The sequence below is a fragment of the Triticum aestivum genome, chromosome 5D, assembly GCF_018294505.1.
Source record: "Triticum aestivum cultivar Chinese Spring chromosome 5D, IWGSC CS RefSeq v2.1, whole genome shotgun sequence".
Taxonomy (NCBI): domain Eukaryota; kingdom Viridiplantae; phylum Streptophyta; class Magnoliopsida; order Poales; family Poaceae; genus Triticum; species Triticum aestivum.
Window position 1 is genome coordinate 30924516 of NC_057808.1, and position 17996 is coordinate 30942511.

Below are 17996 nucleotides of genomic sequence, written 5' to 3' on the forward strand. Positions count from 1 at the left end.
CGGGGACGATGCATGGAGCCAGATGCGGGGCGGCGATGCGGCGGTCCGGCGGAGGAGCTTCAGCCGACCTGCGGTGGGTGGCGATGGTCGTCGTGGGCGACAGGGTCTAGCGGCGGGCGTCGGTGGTTCGTCCCCATCCCGATCCAGATCGGGATCGAGAGGGGGAAGACGAGGGAGTGAGAGGGGAGACGAGTGGGGGAAGTGGGGGTTACGGCTAGGGTTTACCGGTGGGGGCCTAGTAGGCCAGGGGCGCGGGGGGTGGGCCGGCAGGCCGCTCGGCCACACGGCCAACTGGGCCAAGGCCCAGTCGGGGGGGGAGTTGTTTTTCTTTTTCCTTATCTATTTTCTTTTCTATTTTATTCTTTTAATTCCTGTTTTATAAAATATAAATACAACTCCTAAATTAATGTTATAATTTATTCTACTGCCCCAAAAAGTTTGACAACTAATTAAAATAGTTTGCATTATTATTATTTTTAAAAGGCATTTAATTAATTGTCATAGCTGCTGTTTTATTTACTTTAGAGCCTTTAAACATTTTATAAAAGGGTGGTTTCTCCACAATAATTACCTATGCATTATTTGGCAACACCCCAACATTTTAGTTTCAATATTTTAAAATCTTTACCGTTTGACTTTATTTTAAGTTTGAATTTCGAATCGATTTTGAACTAACACGAGATTAACAACAGTAACCGTGGTGACGTGGCATCATTAACGTGGGATTACTGTAGCCTAATTACCCGGGCGTCACATTTGCCTACAATCTTTAAAAGTTTTTGTGGGATCTAAGTTATCTATCATGATTCCAAATTTTAAAACTATATTGGGATGGATGGTTGCCTTGTGCATTCCTTTTCTAGGGGAGTCTCCCCGCAATACTACTGAGCGTGTGAATGTTGGCTATCCAGGTCATGGGTGTTGAGTAGTTGCATAAGTGGGGGCATATGAGAACTTGCATCTAGGGTGATGAGAATTTATTATATATAAGGGATGGATCAGACAGTTGCCCACAAACATATGCAAGTTGTTCATAATTTTTGCACGAGTTGCCCGCGAAAATTATTGAGATCTTCAGATATAATAATGGAAAAAACACATGAGTTACTTGTGGAATGCACTAGAGTTGCACAAAAACACCTCAAAAGTTGCTAACGATTTTTGTGTGGTACTCGAGTGCATAACAATCTGAAAGTCATTGTCCTTATTTTGCCTCCACTAACCTCATCAATGGAGAACTTAGACTTTTCCCTATATCATTGCTTTTGTCTAGATACCAAGTTAGACCGAGTGTACACATTAATTGCCTTGTGATAACAACTCCATAAATATTCTATGCAATTAATTTGCAAAGTTAAAAAACTAAGCAGCAATGATAGGCAACTAATTACCAATAGCAGGCAACCGTGCATCAATGGTAGGCCAATTTTCATAGTATTGTTGGCAACTGGGCATCAGTGGTAGGCAACTGACCATCCACAGTAGGCAACTGAGCAAACACGATAAGCAAGTTGGGATAATGATAGCAAAATTTCATTGATACACATAGTGCGCAATGAAGTTGCTTATATGTAGCACTAAAGGTGCCTCATGTTTTGTGTGATTTTCTCTTTTTTTTTACACAAACCAACCTTATAGGCACATCTACAAGGCAAGAAAATGAAGTTGCTTTCCTATAACACTAAAGTTGCCTTCATTGTACCTAAAGTTGCCTCGAAAAAAAAGTTTAACGAAACCTATTGATATGAGATCTAGTTTTGAAGAACTCGTCACGAGAAACCTAACCGTGAAAGCGAAACTGGATTTTGACGCTTACATCAAAAGTTACAGTATTTTAAACTTTTTAAATCCCCAAATAAATGCACCTATGGACAAGATATAATGCACGTTTGGCTGCTCCTTCCATATATGGACAAGCGCTTGATCCCACCAACGGGCGCTCGGGCGCCCGCTAGCCACGTCTTTTTTTTACCGTCTATCTGTCAAAAATTGCCATCTATCTGTGTGAACTGTGAAGCACTGTAAAGTACAACCTATATATCTGTTTGTGTTCATATTTGTTCTCTATAATTTGCGCATGCCCACGACACATGCAACGGGATGGCCGATCCATAACCACAACTTAATTACCTGAATCACACCAAGAATGTAGTGCATCGATCAGTTGATCGTCTTAGCTGTGGCTAGCTTGGATCCGTTCATACGTACCTGGAATGACAGAGTTTACATTACCGTGTCAGACTGTTTTTTATGGTTTGGTTCTGTGTGTAGTATATAGCAAAAATAACTACCATATTATGAGCTAGATCTACGAAAAACTATCACTGTTTTTAATTTTTCAAAAATCTATCACAAAATTGGTTGGCTGTTTGAAAACCTTAGTGACTGAATGATTATGACATGAAGGGCCTGCTCGTCAGCTCCGCGTGGCAAAAAAAGTCAACACCGTTATGTAGACAGTTAGTTGACCGTTATGACCGGGTGGGGCCCACATGCCATCTTCTTCTACTCTTCCCTTTTCTCTTCAAGACCCCGTCGAGCAGCCGCACCCCCGCCCCCGCCGTCTGAGCACCGCGCTGGCGAGCAGCCCCACACCCACCCCGGCTGTCGCGGCGTGCTCCACCACAGTTGTGTGCTTCTGCTGCTGTTCACCGCCACTGCGGCTCGCCGCCGCCGCTGTCCGCCGTCGGTACGTGTTGCCCGCCGCTGCCATTGCTGCTCGCCACCGGTATGTGCTGCTGCTCGCCGCCGCCCCCTCGTGCAACTGTTGTGTGCTGCTCGCCGCCGCTCTTCGTCGTTACGTGCTGCTGGTACACCGCGCCCAAGAACTCGGGCAGCCGCGCACCAACCATGCCCTGGAGCTCGGGCCGCCACATCCAGCAGCTGGAGTAGCCGCCGGCCATGCCTAGGAGCTCCAGCCATCGTGCCTAGGAGCTCGAGATGCTGCCACGGAAGGCCAGTCGACGGCGGCGGAACAACAGGAGCAGCAGCTCCGCCACGTGCAGCAGTCGGCACACCCTTGAGCTCCGACACCAGAGCAAGGCCGGCTTACGTGCGTGGGTCTCTTCGTTGGCTCCGGCGAGCTCGTCGCCGGCGCAACCTGATTGGTTTCTTATTTTTTTTTGGAAAGGACCCAATTGCTTTTTAAAAAATATAGGGACCCAATTGCTTTTAATTCTTTTGTAGGGACCTGATTGCCTTTTTAAAAATATGTGGGGCCCACTTGTCATAACCTGTCAACGGTCAACCTAACGGTCAAATCTAACAGTCAACCTGATAGGTGGGCCAGACATGTCGTAACCTTGCTTAAAACTTAACGGTTCAGCCACTTGGGTTTTTTGGAACAGCCAACCAATTTTGTGGTAGTTTTTTAAAAAATTTAAAAAGGTAGTTTTTTAAGACCTAGCCCGTAATGTGGTAGTTTTTTTTGCTATATACTCAAATTTACCAAAAAAGATTTTTTTACCAAAAAGTATACTCAAATTTACAAGGCTTCCCGTCTCTTTGGATGGGCAACTTGAGGAACTTTAAGCAACCTTTACTGGTAATCAAGTTTGTGTAGATGAATGAGTGGGCATTATGGCTATCCCAATCTAATTGCAGTCTCTTTACTCAAGTCTTGTGAGTATTTCATCTTGCGGAAATTGATACCACAAAGCAAAGATATTATTGAATTCTTAGCCACATAAGTTACTGTTGGAAATATGCCCTAGAGGCAATAATAAAATGGTTATTATTATTATATTTCCTTGTTCATGATAATTGTCTATTGTTCATGCTATAATTGTGTTATCCGGAAATCGTAATACATGTGTGAATACATAGACCACAATATGTCCCTAGTAAGCCTCTAGTTGACTAGCTCGTTGATCAACAGATAGTCATGGTTTCCTGACTATGGACATTGGATGTCATTGATAACGGGATCACATCATTAGGAGAATGATGTGATGGACAAGACCCAATCCTAAGCATAGCACAAAAGATCGTGTAGTTCGTTTGTTAGAGCTTTTCCAATGTCAAGTATCATTTCCTTAGACCATGAGATCGTGCAACTCCCGGATGCCTTAGGAGTGCTTTGGTGTACCAAACGTCACAACGTAACTGGGTGACTATAAAGGTGCACTACGGGTATCTCCGAAAGTGTCTGTTGGGTTGGCACGGATCGAGACTGGGATTTGTCACTCCGTATGATGGAGAGGTATCTCTGGGCCCACTCGGTAATGCATCATCATAATGAGCTCAATGTGACTAAGGAGTTAGTCACGGGATCATGCATTACGGTACGAGTAAAGTGACTTGCCGGTAACGAGATTGAACAAGGTATTGGGATACCGACGATCGAATCTCGGGCAAGTAACGTACCGATTGACAAAGGGAATTGTATACGGGATTGATTGAATCCTCGACATCGTGGTTCATCGATGAGATCATCGTGGAACATGTGGGATCCAACATGGGTATCCAGATCCCGCTGTTGGTTATTGACCGGAGAGTCGTCTCGGTCATGTCTGCATGTCTCCCAAACCCGTAGGGTCTACACACTTAAGGTTCGGTGACGCTAGGGTTGTACAGATATTAGTATGCGGAAACCCGAAAGTTGTTCGGAGTCCCGGATGAGATCCCGGACGTCACGAGGAGTTCCGGAATGGTCCGGAGGTGAAGAATTATATATAGGAAGTCCAGTTTCGGCCACCGGGAAAGTTTCGGAGGTTATCGGTATTGTACCGGGACCACCGGAAGGGTCCACCTGTCCCGGAGGGCCTCATGGGCTGGAGTGGGGAGGGGAACCAGCCACTGGTGGGCTGGTGCGCCCCCCTTGGGCCTCCCCTTACGCCTAGGGTTGGAAACCCTGGGGGTGGGGGCGCCCCACTTGGCTTGGGGGGCAAGCCACCCCCCTTGGCCGCCGCCCCCCCCCCCTCAGATGGGATCTCCAGGGGGCCGGTGCCCCCCAGGAACCCTATAAATAGTGGGGGTGAGGGAGGGCAGCAGTACCCTAGCCCCTGGCGCCTCCCTCTCCCTCCCGTGACACCTCTCCCTCCCGCTTGCGCTTGGCGAAGCCCTGCCGGGATCCCCGCTACTTCCACCACCACGCCGTCGTGCTGCTGGATCTCCATCAACCTCTCCTTCCCCCTTGCTGGATCAAGAAGGAGGAGACGTCGCTGCTCCGTACGTGTGTTGAACGCGGAGGTGCCGTCCGTTCGGCGCTCGGTCATCGGTGATTTGGATCACGACGAGTACGACTCCATCAACCCCGTTCACTTGAACGCTTTCGCTCGCGATCTACATGCGTATGTAGATGCACTCCTTCCTTCTCGTTGCTAGTAAACTCCATAGATGGATCTTGGTGATGCGTAGAAAATTTAAAATTCTGCAACGATCCCTAACAGTTACTTTGTATATACTTGGATTTTAAATGTAAAACATTGTGTTTGTAATGGTTATGAGTACGAATAAAACTATAGATGTTTCAAAAAAAAAAGAAGTTATGGACGAAGCTCCATATTATCAGACGATCGAAGAGATCGCCAGCTAGCTTGCTCATTTGATCGATCATACCGTAGATAAAGGAGCGGCGTGCAAATGCATCCAGTTTTCTTTGCTGCTCTTGAGCTTATTTTGTTGGAATCTTCTATATATATCTAAATCACTCAGGTGGGAGGGAAGTTTCACCTCCCGCGCTGGCCCGTGGCAATTTGCGGCCACTTTTTTCCGCCATCCGCTATGTTTTCCCGCTGCCCGCCGCTATAAGAGGACCCACAAACTCTACTTATCACTGTTGGCGGACTGGGTGCTCAACTCAGAGGAGCGGGATCACCACGAAGCGATATTAAAACTTATACTCACCATTTTGTGGGACGCATAATGATTTTCTTAAGGATTTCCGTATGTGTCCACGAAATGGACCAGACGTCACGGGGACCATGCAAAAGTGGCCTGAATTGCTTCAAAAGGCAAGACCATTGATGCATAGTTCAAAAGGCAAGCACAATATACTATCTTTGCAGTGGTGATGATTGATCTATCAATAGTCACCTTTCAGATGTTGCCTATGCATCCAGTTGCATGTAAATAAGGCTAACTACAGTTCTGTATATGGTTATGTAGATAAGAATAATGTCTATGCACCCATAACTGATTGCAGAAACAGTTCTGAGCGTGTTTCTGTGAAGGATATTCTACAAATGGCTAGCACGTGAATGGAACGAGTGGACACTGGCCTACAATTGCTATAACAGTGCACAGGCAAATCAGGGAAACGAAAACGCAAGCTTTCAAATTTAACATAAACAAGAGATGATGAGTGTTCGCCGAAAAACCAAGAGAGATGAAGAATAGAAAACATTACGCCACCATTTGGAAATCACAAAACTAAATTCAAAGTGCATAGTGATACTCAGAGTAAAATATCAAGAATAAAATAATTGTTCGCAACAAATGCTGCTGAAACAGATTCAGTGAAATGAATCTAGCATCACCTAACATGCGGGGCAGATTATTTTTAAAAGATAACTTGCATGCTTCAGGTAGCATATACCTCGAGACTTAAGACAACAAATTGTTCACAACAGATGCTGCTGAAACTGGTTCAATGAAATGAATAAAGCATCGCCAACATACATCTGCTGGACGGATTTTTATTTCATGACAACTTGCATGCTTCGGGTTGTTGCATGTATTCAGATTGAATGGATGGTTGTCCCATCAGGTGTTTTTTTTAGAAAAGGAGGATGACCCCCGGCCTCTGCATCTGGGCGATGCATACGGCCACTTTATTAATTATTCTCACAAGACCTTACAAAGTAATACCACAGTAAGACTAAAGCCGCCGTCTAAGCAACAAACTGTCGCTACACCTATCCAGTTGATGAAGGGGCGCAGATAGCCTGGGCCTAATACCAAACAGACATCGCAGCCAAACCTAACATCTAAGACCTGAGGACCCATCTAGGATGCCTGCCGGGCATGGATCTCGCCGGTCCGGCGTGCTCTCAGAGGCCGCCGCCGCCAACTGCCACCGCTCCATCTTCAGAACTGTACTGATGCATCAACCTTGGTCGGTCTAGCTATCGTCGACGCCACCACGGCGCCCAACGGCACCTCCTCCCTGCGCGCAAACAGCTGTGCACGTCGCGGTCGCCACTGATACACCTCAGCACCATGCTGCCAAGTACCACCAGCCGACACAGCTTGAAGTCTTTGGAAGATCTGTCGTGCGTAGCACCTGCCGATCAGGCATGACAAAGTGTAGCACCTGTCTGTCAAGCATGACTTGACATCTCCACCGAAGCTCCGTGCAAGACGAAGCCGCTCCACCTCCTGCCTCTAACTTCCAGCGCTGCTCCACAAACGATGCTCCCAAGAGAGAAACGACGCCGCAGTGCCGCCATCGTCCGATCTGGAACACCAGATCCTAGGGTTTTCCCCAGAGCAGCACGAGTGGGTCGACAGTAGTTACACGACAATGCCTCCATCAAGGTAACGGCGTAGAACGCCGCCATCGCCTGCCAATGGCTCGGTTTTCACCGGCAACCATGTCTCCCCAACTCGCAGCCGGGACTAGATGATGGATCTCGAGATCCGATCACCAAGCCTCTGGCCGGCCATCTTTGGCGACGAAGATGACCACCACCATTGGCCAATGAGACGACGCGAGATGAAGTAGGGTGCTGCCAGCGTGCGTCCTGGCCAGCACCACCGGTGCTAGGCCCGTCCCGGACCACGCCTCATGGCCGAGGGCAACGGCAAGCGCTGCCACGACGAGGACGCAGACCGGAAGCCCAGACCCGGCCCACCCGCGCGCCGCCACGTGGCCACCACCAAGCGCCGTTCAGGGGCAGCCCCGCCGTCGTGAGGGACGCCGCCTCACGGGCAGCAGGCACCAGCCCCCGGCGGAACACCACCGCGCGCCACCGGCCGCCGCGAGATCTGCGCGAGAACGGCGAGTACGCCCCGCCGCCATCTTCCCTGGGGACCACGCGGGCTTCGCCGGTGTCCCCTCCGGCGGCGGCGAAGCGGGGGAGAAGCGGGGAGGGGCGGCTGGTGGCGCAGTTAGGGTTAGGGGAGGAGGGGACGATCGGGCGTGGCTACTCATGCCAGGTGTTAGATTGTTTTCTGTGGCCAAAACACTTGAATTATTCTTTGGTGAAGCTTCAGCTACCACAGACGAAGAATCGTTCTTGGCAGAGGAATCTGCTGCTGAAGATGGAGAATCCCTCTTCTCATGGTTGTTCTTGTCTCGGAGAAAATTTGTGGGGTTCGCATATGAACTTGTACATGGCCACCTAGGAATGAAAAATGGAGATGATTGCTATATTCAAATTTGAGATATTTACACAAAAGCACACAGGAACACAAACCTGCTTGAACTAATGGTTTCGCCTTCCACAATCGTTTCTTCTTCAAAGATTTTTCCTATTAACAGAACAACGATGAGGAAATGAACATTGACACGGTCTAATAGCAAAAAGAAGAGCCAGCTTATAATTAATAATAATCATGAAATGTGAAAATAATTATTAGTCATTTACACAAGTTTGCATACTAGCTACTGTACTATTATTCAATACTGAGTTCGCAAAAAGGCAAATATGCAAATTGAACTGAGAGACCACCTCAGTAATGAGATGTCCCTTTTTTTTCGAGGATGACGGGGACAGGGGGCCCCACCGGTTGTTATATTACTCGAAAGACTCGGCAGTCATACAGGGTTTTTCATCGAAGAGATAAAAAACTACAAGCTAAGAAGAGAAAAACCAAAAAGAGGGGGGAGGGCGAGTTACAGGACCGAAAGGAAAAAAGCGCGCGTCTCCAGGAGAAGCTCGCGATCAGGGGCGTCGTAGCGGCGGCTCCACAGCAGCAGGTCATCCGCCGTCCTCAAGAGGATGTCGCAAGCATGGCAGTCGATGCCGTTGAACGTGGCGTTGTTCCGGGCTTTCCAAATCTGCCAAAGCAGCACAAGGAGCCCGTCCTTCCATGGCGCAGCCAAGGTCAAAGGCTCCCGGGAGCGAGGAGAGAACCCCGTCAATCGAGTGGAAGGGGCCCAGCCCAAGACGATCCCAGGTGAAGACCGCGCGCCCGCACGAGGTGAAGATATGCACAGTAGTCTCCTCCGCGGAACAGGAGGCACATCGAGAAATAAGAGATTCAGTCGCTCCCGGGCGCTCTCAGAGCTCAGCGATCATGGGCCGTCGGATCCGTTTGCTTGATGCGTTTTCGGGCGTTGGATCAAGCCGCTGGAAGAGCTGGGCCGTCGGATAAAAAAAGGAGCTGTAGCAATGAATAGTTACTCCCGCGGTAAAGATCTCGTGCCACCGCACGTAAATCGCGCGCCCCGCCGAGGGCAACCTCGTCTTTTCACGCCCTGCCTCTTCGTGCGTGTTGGGCGCTGGTTGGCCCGTGGTCGGATGAGAGCCGATTGGGTGAGAACCCTAGCCTCCATCCCCTCCCTTCTCCCCTTCACGCCACCTCCCGCTTCCTCTCCCGTCGCTGCTGCTCCCCCTCGCGCCGCCCCCAGCCTCCTCACCTGGACACGGCGATCATGAGCACCAGCGAGAGGAGGAAGGATGGCGCCTGGGCACGGGCCACAGAACCGAACCCAGCCCTCCCTCTCTCTCTCCCGCAGGCTCTCGCCGCCACCACCTACGCCGGCCGGTCCCGGCCTACTCCGGCGGCTGCCGGCAACGCGCAGCACTCTCCCGTGGCCGCCTCCCTCGGCTCCGTCCTCCCCGTCCGCGAGCTCGTCCCCGGGGACGTCGTACAGTGAGTGGGCGAGAGCAGGTGAAGTGAAGGCTCGAAGCAGGCAAGCAGCCGTGACTCGATGGGGTGTGAGGCGGAGGCGGAGGAGCACGTCTCCGGTCTCCCCGATTCTGTTTCGGTGGTGGCGTGAGGGGGCCCGCCGACTGGCCGAGCGGGGCAGCGGGCGACGGCGACGACCAAGGGAGAAGGGGGACGGCGCTGCGGCGGCGTGCTGGGCCTGAGCAAGCAACAGATGCGAGATGCAGGCTGGGGCCAGGAGAGCAGACTAGAGACGAGGGTTGGCGAGACCGGAACACCCGGCACACCTTTTTGCTAGGCCAATGCCGCTCAAGGTCAGCCACTCCCTGCATCCCACTCCTCCTGATCTGTCTCTTTTCGTGACACATGTAGAGCAAGCCCAATCAGTCGTGGTTTAGGGGTAAGTTGCGTCTGATCCTCATCCTGCCTGCGCTCCATTCTGTGACTAGATTTATTCTACTAATATTTCTGCTGGGATTTGTGGTCGTTTCAATCGATTAGGACAAAGCTAATCTGATTCTTTTCGAGAGTAAAGCTAATCTGATTCTGATGAGCTGAGGTTTCAGGTTTTGACTGGATGTATGAACATCCTCTACTGGTTCTGTAAAATAAATAACAAATTCAGTTTATCCATTATACACAAATTCTAATATAATGGGCGGCTATTTTCTATTAGTATACTTGAAATGATATTGAGGTATGCTCCCATGTTTTCATCCGTGTACTATGTAGATGTATACTAACAATTAAGCTTTGATCATGAATACATAAACCATAGAAGATTCTGACAAACTAAGTGGTGTGTAATTCTCTGTTCCATAGAAGATTCATTGATCCCTGTACTTTTGACAAATTTATTTTCACGACGTCTTCCGTGTATTCCCTTTCTCATGATTTGTGATTCTCAATTCTGCCAGCTCTGTTGAGACATGGAACCGAAGCCGTGAGGCGGACATCATCATTTTGTCAGACTAAGTGTGGAGTTACAAGGTACTCTATTGGCAACCTCATAGACCTGCATCAACTATCATTACAAGTAGAGCATTTCCGTGCTCTTAAGTCAATCTATTAGGGAAAAATCAAAGGCTTTTGTCCCTGTTATTTATTTTTTGTTCTATTGTATGTGGGCATCTTATCTATCTGTAACATGTGATGTGTGCAACTATAGAAATGTTAGGCTATAATAGCAATTCTTTGCAACACATGTTCTTATACATTCTGGCTATACTTACTGCTAGAATGTATTTGGTACATTGCTTTGGGTGTTGAACCGTGCATTGATTGCATATTACATTGATTTGGATTTTGATTGTACACTGAAATTTAGATGTTTTTGGAGAGCTGACTGTACAATAAAATGATCTACCTTGCAGTATCATTTTTTCACAAAGGAAGAAATTCGGAGTAATTACGGCCTTGGCGCTCTTCATGTTGTGAGAGAACCTGTTCAGTAGGATGCCGACATGCATCAGGAAGCCAATGGACAGCCAGAGCTTGAGCTGCAGTGACGACGACAACTTGGGTGTCAGCTGCAAAAAACTGCAGTTCAAAGTGTTCAACCAAGTGTAAGTTTGCAGTAAGTCAATAATTGCAGTTCTACAATGACACATTCAGACTTGCATCCAAAGTTAGATAGGAACATGGAAAGAATCTCCGAAACTTATTTACAAGGGAGAGAAAACTTCACACCTATTTTATCTTCAGTGGTTGAACTCTCTTGTAGCTTTGGTTCAGATCCTAAAGCTATATGAAGCACCATAGATTGAGTTTGCAAGCAAAAGGATCACACAACCTGACAGTACTGGTAGCAGTCTTTTTCTTCCAAAGTTTAGCATTGATGTCTGTCAATTTGCAGGTAAGTTACATGTGTGCGAACGAGAGGTCGACCAACAAGTTGTTGATTTCTTAATCTCGGAAACTTGATCCTTATATAACTGACTATCAGTTAATTTTTTATTGAACTTTTGGTCTCTTTAAAATACCAGTACACGATATTCAGGTCCAAAGGTAACTAGCAACCTATTTGAGCAAGTTGCAAACACATCCGGGATCTGGAAGTTGAGCGATCTGAGCCGCCCTTCTCGGCTCGGTTTATCCCGATTCTGAACCCGGTCCTGTGACGCGATCCCTGTTCCTCCTACTGTATACTGTGCCTCGGCGCGCCTCGCTAGCTATTGCTGGATTGGCTCGAGTTTAGGACGACTAGGTCGTGATCAGGGTGGCGCTTTCTGAATGAGAGCAGAGCCAGTGCGGCCTTCTACCAGTTTGGGACTTGGAACTGGATCAGTCAATTGATGTCGTTTTGTTTCTGCGGTTCCACTTTAGTTACCAGGGACGGAGATTGTTGAATGTGTGGCTGAGTGTTTCGGTTCTGCGAGCAGTCATATGCTCGTTAGATTAGCTCAGCACAGGGAAATCCTATGGGAGGAATATATGCGACCGTTGACTTCAGGATATGTTGCTTGGTTGTTCACGACCTTCCTAGATGAGTATGAATTATATCTCACATACCATAATAAATCAATGATTATCCTATAAATTTGAGATGCGATTGGGTTAGATTGGATATGATCGTGATATGCCCTATATTGTTATGTTTGACGAATCGTAGTTCTAACATTGCGCTTACACCAGGTTTTCCGTCCACTGCATGGCTGGCTACGAGTGGCTGGCCGACGGGGTGCTCGGTGAGGTCGAAGCCGCTGCGTACTGGACTGCCGTCGCGCCAAACGTCGAGGAGTATGGCAGCGCCGTGGCCAGGTCCAACGCTTCCGGCGCCGAGAACGTGGCCAAGGGGATCATGTGGTGCGGGGTGATGACCGTGGACAGGCTCCGCTGGCGGAACGAGGTGCTCCGAAAGAGGATTCAAACCGGCGATAATGAGGCCGAGGTCTGCCCGGAGATGCTCAGGTGTATCAAAAGGTAGTGCTTTCTTTCTCAATTTTCACATCAAATGTGTTTCTAATTTGTGGTCAAGCAAACTTATTCAATGGGATTTGTGATGCATAAATCAATAAATGCTTCAGGTTTTGGGCACATCACAGTTCATAGTTAGATTAGATTATTAGATTAAATCGTGATGCAATGTGCCATCATGGGTATTGCATTTGCGTTCGATGGTATTTGTGTTAAAAATCTTTATGGTTAGTATGGATAATCTCCCTGATTGCACTTGTTTTACTTGTTCTGCTGTTTGGCATCCCTGGTGCTATGTTAATCTTGTCTGGTTGGTCCTGCTATGTATGGTGATTGGTGAATTATAGCAATGACATGATGTCATAGGAGAAGAAATCCGTGATTGCAGACAGCTGCATTTTGATGAATTCTGCAACTGGACTAACTTAAGTGTGTGCACCTTAGGCTGATTGTGTTGTTTCATTTTGAGATTCCTCACCATGCTATGCTATCATGGTTTTAGGTTTCCTTGTGCTTAATTACACGCTGCAGCGGCGACCAAGAAGCGCGTGGCCCAGCTGACCAAGAAGGCCAGGAACGTGGCCGCCGGCGACAAGGAGCCCGGGTTTAAGTATCTTTGCTGGCTGTCGATGGTGGTCTGTCTCTCTATCTCTCTCTGTATGTAGTTCCAGTAGTTCCATGGTACTTTTTTCTGCTAATTTCTAATTCCTTGTGGCTATATACAAGATTATGACTTTTTTTTGGGGTGATGAACCTATAGTAATCAGTGACCTGTACTAACTGAAGATGAACGAGAGAACAAAATAAGAAAGGGGTGGCTATTGAATTGTCATGATAGATCAAAATCATGATCAGTTAGTTAGTTGTTCCTCCAATAGCATTGCATCTAAATGAATCTTAATATAGCTCACCACAGCTCGCTCCTCCTCCCCGTTTCTTCTTCAATTGTGCCAAACTTGAGGCTGTAGCTACTATTCAGATAGTTAAACTTAGATTTTTGTGGTCGACGTCCTGCTTGGCGATGATGGAAACAGAGGTGGCACGACTCTATGATATGGATATGAGTACAATAGTGTTTGACAGTGGCACATGCGACGGTGCTCGCGGGTGCCATGCCTCTAGGCGGGTTGTCTGCACGATGTTGCAGTGGTCAGTGGCGCTGCACCTACATCATGTATGGATCAATAAAACTAGGCATGAGTGCCAGCGGGTTGTAAATACCATAATTCAGTTGCACATATGTCTTTGGTTGTATCAACACATCGCATTTTACTTAGTGATTTGTCGTGAGTGCTCTTGTGTGAGATTAGCATGTCTTTCATATCTGCCTTTAATGTATGCTTTTGTTTTACCAGTTGCCAGTCACAAGGCTTGATTATTACCCTGAACGCTTTAATATCTTCTGTTGTTTAAGGTCTGATCTTGCTTATTTTGCTAATACCATATGATGCCAATGGATTGAACCTTTCTGTCATTATTATTTAGATTGTATTATCCTATGCTTTTGTTGGATAATTCAATGGTGGTGCTGCATATTTCATTTCTTGGACGGTTGTGTCTTCCCTGTGGTATCTTTCTGCAACTGAATTCATGGTGCTGCTGGATGTGTGTAGATTATGGCAGCTCGTTTTCAGATGTTTTCGGAAGCCTCACACATGTTCTCGAGTCAGTACCTTCAAACAGTTCATCATCGCCTTCAAAACTGGGACAACTTTGAGAAATAGATCAATGTTGTTGATGCTTATATTGATTTTACTTAATCCAAAATATGTTTCACAACATTGTTGAAGCTTTGGCTCCTTTTTACAGCTGACATTTACTGCTCTGCATTTGCTTGGATTTGTGCTCTCCCTTCATCCCATGTTGTGTCTAGGTTACCAAGTTTGTGTCTGCTTCTATGATTAGTTGCTCATGCTTCATGGTCTTTGTGGGAAACACAACATGATGCCTTGCTGGTTCCTGAGTCCCATGTTTGTTCATATCCTTAATTATAATAATTGTTGATCTGTAAGGCTATGTCTGTTGGTGCCACTATCTAAATAAATCAATTATCTTGCTGGTGTCATGTGCTGAATTTACACAATCATGTAATCCAGGGTTCCAAACTATTGCTAATGGTTCGTAATTTTCTATTTTGTTGCAGTTGACTCGCTGTATAATTTTATGATATAATTTCTTCTTCTCTTTTATCGATGGAGGAGGTAGTCAGAAGTTGTTATTTTGAAACGCCTCCACTTCTTCTGCAAAAGATTGGTGAATTTTCCAAAGGGATGGAAGAAGTCGATCACAGGATCTACTCACCTGAGGTACACCTCATAATTTTTAATGTGAAGTTGTATTTGTGTTATTCCTATCCAAAATTTGTGTTTAATGTGAAGTTGTATTTGTTTCATACCTATCCAAAATTTGTGGATGAACTGGTTCCTATGTTACGTAAATAATTTGAGCTTGGGCTAACATTACTATTCATTTTTCAAATTGTACCTGCTATATCTGATAGTTCTATGGTAGAAGTGAGCAACTTTGTAGTGGGATGAATATTACTGGATCTCTTCCAAATGCTTCAGAACACTAAATATAGCTATAATGTCTCTCTTTGCTTTCCTAGAATATCTCTTCAAATTTAAGAGGAGCTTGGTACTATTTTTCTGATGGATTTTCCTTATTAGTAAAGCTTTATGACGATCATAAGATTTGTCTCTGATGGCTTTTCTTACAAGTTCCCAGCCATTCTGTTACCCTCATCTCCTATCATTAAACATAGGTACACCATTATTGTAATTCCCTATCAAAATATGCTACTATTTAAGCTTTTACATAGCTAAAATATGTTGACTTCATAGCATAGATCAACACTTCTTGAAGAATCAACAAACAGTAGGCCTGAAGAAACATACCAGTTTAGAGGATATTTCTTAATAATGAACGCAGATTGGCGTTTGTTTCTTAATTGCCACAAATACTTTATTCCACACACACACACCACACACACACAAGAGAGAGAGAGAGAGAGAGAGAGAGAGAGAGAGAGAGAGAGAGGGGAGGGAGGGAGGGAGGGAGGGCTGTAATTCACAGCAGTAACATTTTATAACACAACTGGTGAGTGCAAGTTTGCTTCCTCAACGAAAGCTACCTACAAATTCTCAATTTTCACGAGGTAAAACGATACGGACCAAATATATAATCATGGTAGCCGGACTACTTACACTATACATTGTTCCAGTAGTTTTTTCATCAACCCTTACTTTGAAAGCTTAGGCTTGAAAATTGGGGCAAGAAAGTTTGAACATAACTGGAAATAGTATATACCGCCACATAGTTAATACCTTCTGTTGTGGCACATCCTGTGTTTTTTCGGCTTATACTTGGGCTGATTGCTCTGCCAAATAGGAGTATTACGAAGCAAATATGAATTAAATGATGCATCGGCTTTCGTTTTCTGCCACACATATTTTATTGTATAAACTGGAGCTTCACAACTAAAAATAAAGATAAATTATAGCTTAAGTACAACCAGGTTGCTGAGTTTATTCACATCAGCTAGCACTCTGCCTTTTATCAACCTTTGAATGGAACTAGGTATTACTCTTTGTGAATATGAAGTCAAAATTAATAATTAATAAAGGCAAAATATACCTTTTATGTTTATTCACAGTATTGTAATTAACAATCACCCGCAGTTGATTTCATGACCGGTGGGCTTTCAGCAAATAAACAATCAGAAGGAATCAATAAGAATATAACCCGTTGAGTTCAACATCCTCCAATAATATAATCATGCCTCGATTGGAATTAGTACTACAATATATAACATCTTCTTTTTGTAGTTTATTTATTTATATGTGTCTATATGGTTTTCCATGAAAATCCAAAAGGGCCTCGAAGTGTTGGAGCTTGGATCTGGGGGGTGCATTGGTGAGCCATCCCTTCTCCCTCACTGGCTTCTCTATTATTTTTGTGCATATCATGCCTTGATTTGTGCTCAGTTGGTGTGAAATGTGAAAGCAAGCTATGTGTGCGATCTATTGCCCGTTATCATGTGTCACAAACTACTACAAATGCATATTAATGCCCCTTTATTATATATGTCTACTGCCTTTTACATTCCTAGGGCTAAGCCACTACTCATTCCAGTATACTGAATTGCTATTGTCTGCACTTCTATTGTGTTTTGTTATACCTTTTAGACATGCACCGTATGCCATAGATTGGTATGACATTGATATGTGCGAAGAGATGTGATGTATCTTGATGTTTTTATTGAACCATTATCATTCTGGGTGCATAACGATTGTATGGCACTGTCATTTCTTTTATATCACTGTTTGCATCACCAGGTGTTTACGCTAAAACAAGTCGGTTGCTGCAAGTCTTGCAAGAAATTTGGGTGACAAGGCGTCTGGGCGGAACTATCTATCCATCTATCTATCTATCTAATATAGTTTACTACTATACCATGTAAAATCAGTGTCTCCACTACCACTATGGCTTGGTGTGGTCATGCTATGATGTTAGTGGACACGAATGTTTAGTGATATGTTGATTCAGGAAATTCGCATTCGGTTCAGCATGTAGTGTTAGGCTCTATGCTCTTAGGAGATGATGTTCTGTGAATTTTTTTGCAACTGTTATTGCCACAAAATTGAAATTTGGTATTGACATTATGAAGATTACCTTAAGTGTGAAAGATACTGAGCATGGACCTGTGTTCTTATTTATAGCTCTAACTGCATGTACCATATGGATAAAAAATGTCTTATCATTTCTAATGAAATTATAAGATTTCTTGATCTTCAATAATGATGTGTACATAAATATCACTAAACTCGATGCTGCCTTGTGATAATCTCATGGTGATGTTGAACTCCATAATGTCTTGCTTCTATCAAATGTGAATGTTTCTTCTTACTTTTATTTTGTTATATCTTGTTTGAGTAAGTATGTTAAACCTGGATTACTACTAACTTGAACATTATTTATATAACCACAACGTCGGGAGAGGCACCCTCGCGCCAAGGCGCGTTACCGATCTAGTGTGCTAGAGGGGGCGCAGCTCTTCGCGTACAGGTTCGCACGCGTGCTGAGACGTGTTCGGCGTATTTTTGTGATTACCATTTTCAGAAGATATAAGTATAAATGTATTTTTTTCCTTCTAAGTGCAAGTTATACACATCTATGTTTTATATTGGGTGTATACGTACACACACGCATTAGGCAATCCTCGATGCAATGGTACGTGCATGCTTGCATTTTAAGCTTGCTCACGTACTAACCAATGTATACTTGCACTTGATGCTCCGTGG

At 45.5% G+C, this 17996-nt stretch overlaps 1 protein-coding gene across 7 annotated transcripts; it reads left to right on the forward strand.

The window, feature by feature from the left end:
- The first annotated feature begins 9393 nt into the window (after positions 1-9393).
- On the forward strand, positions 9394-17430 carry LOC123119233 (senescence/dehydration-associated protein At3g51250). 7 transcript variants are annotated; one of them, XR_006458546.1, is made up of 8 exons: positions 9395-10091; positions 10695-10767; positions 11151-11342; positions 12412-12699; positions 13196-13328; positions 14837-14999; positions 16521-16608; positions 17031-17430. XR_006458546.1 is itself a non-coding variant. In XM_044538955.1 (4 exons), the coding sequence occupies exons 3-4, from the start codon at positions 11233-11235 to the stop codon at positions 12701-12703; spliced, it is 402 nt and encodes a 133-aa protein (XP_044394890.1). In that variant the 5' UTR covers positions 9396-10091; positions 10695-10767; positions 11151-11232; the 3' UTR covers positions 12704-13157. The 7 variants fall into 7 exon arrangements, 1 of the variants encoding a protein (XP_044394890.1); XR_006458543.1 differs by having other exon boundaries at positions 9396-10091; positions 16569-16608; XR_006458544.1 differs by having other exon boundaries at positions 9394-10091; positions 13196-14999.
- The last annotated feature ends 566 nt before the right edge of the window (positions 17431-17996 follow it).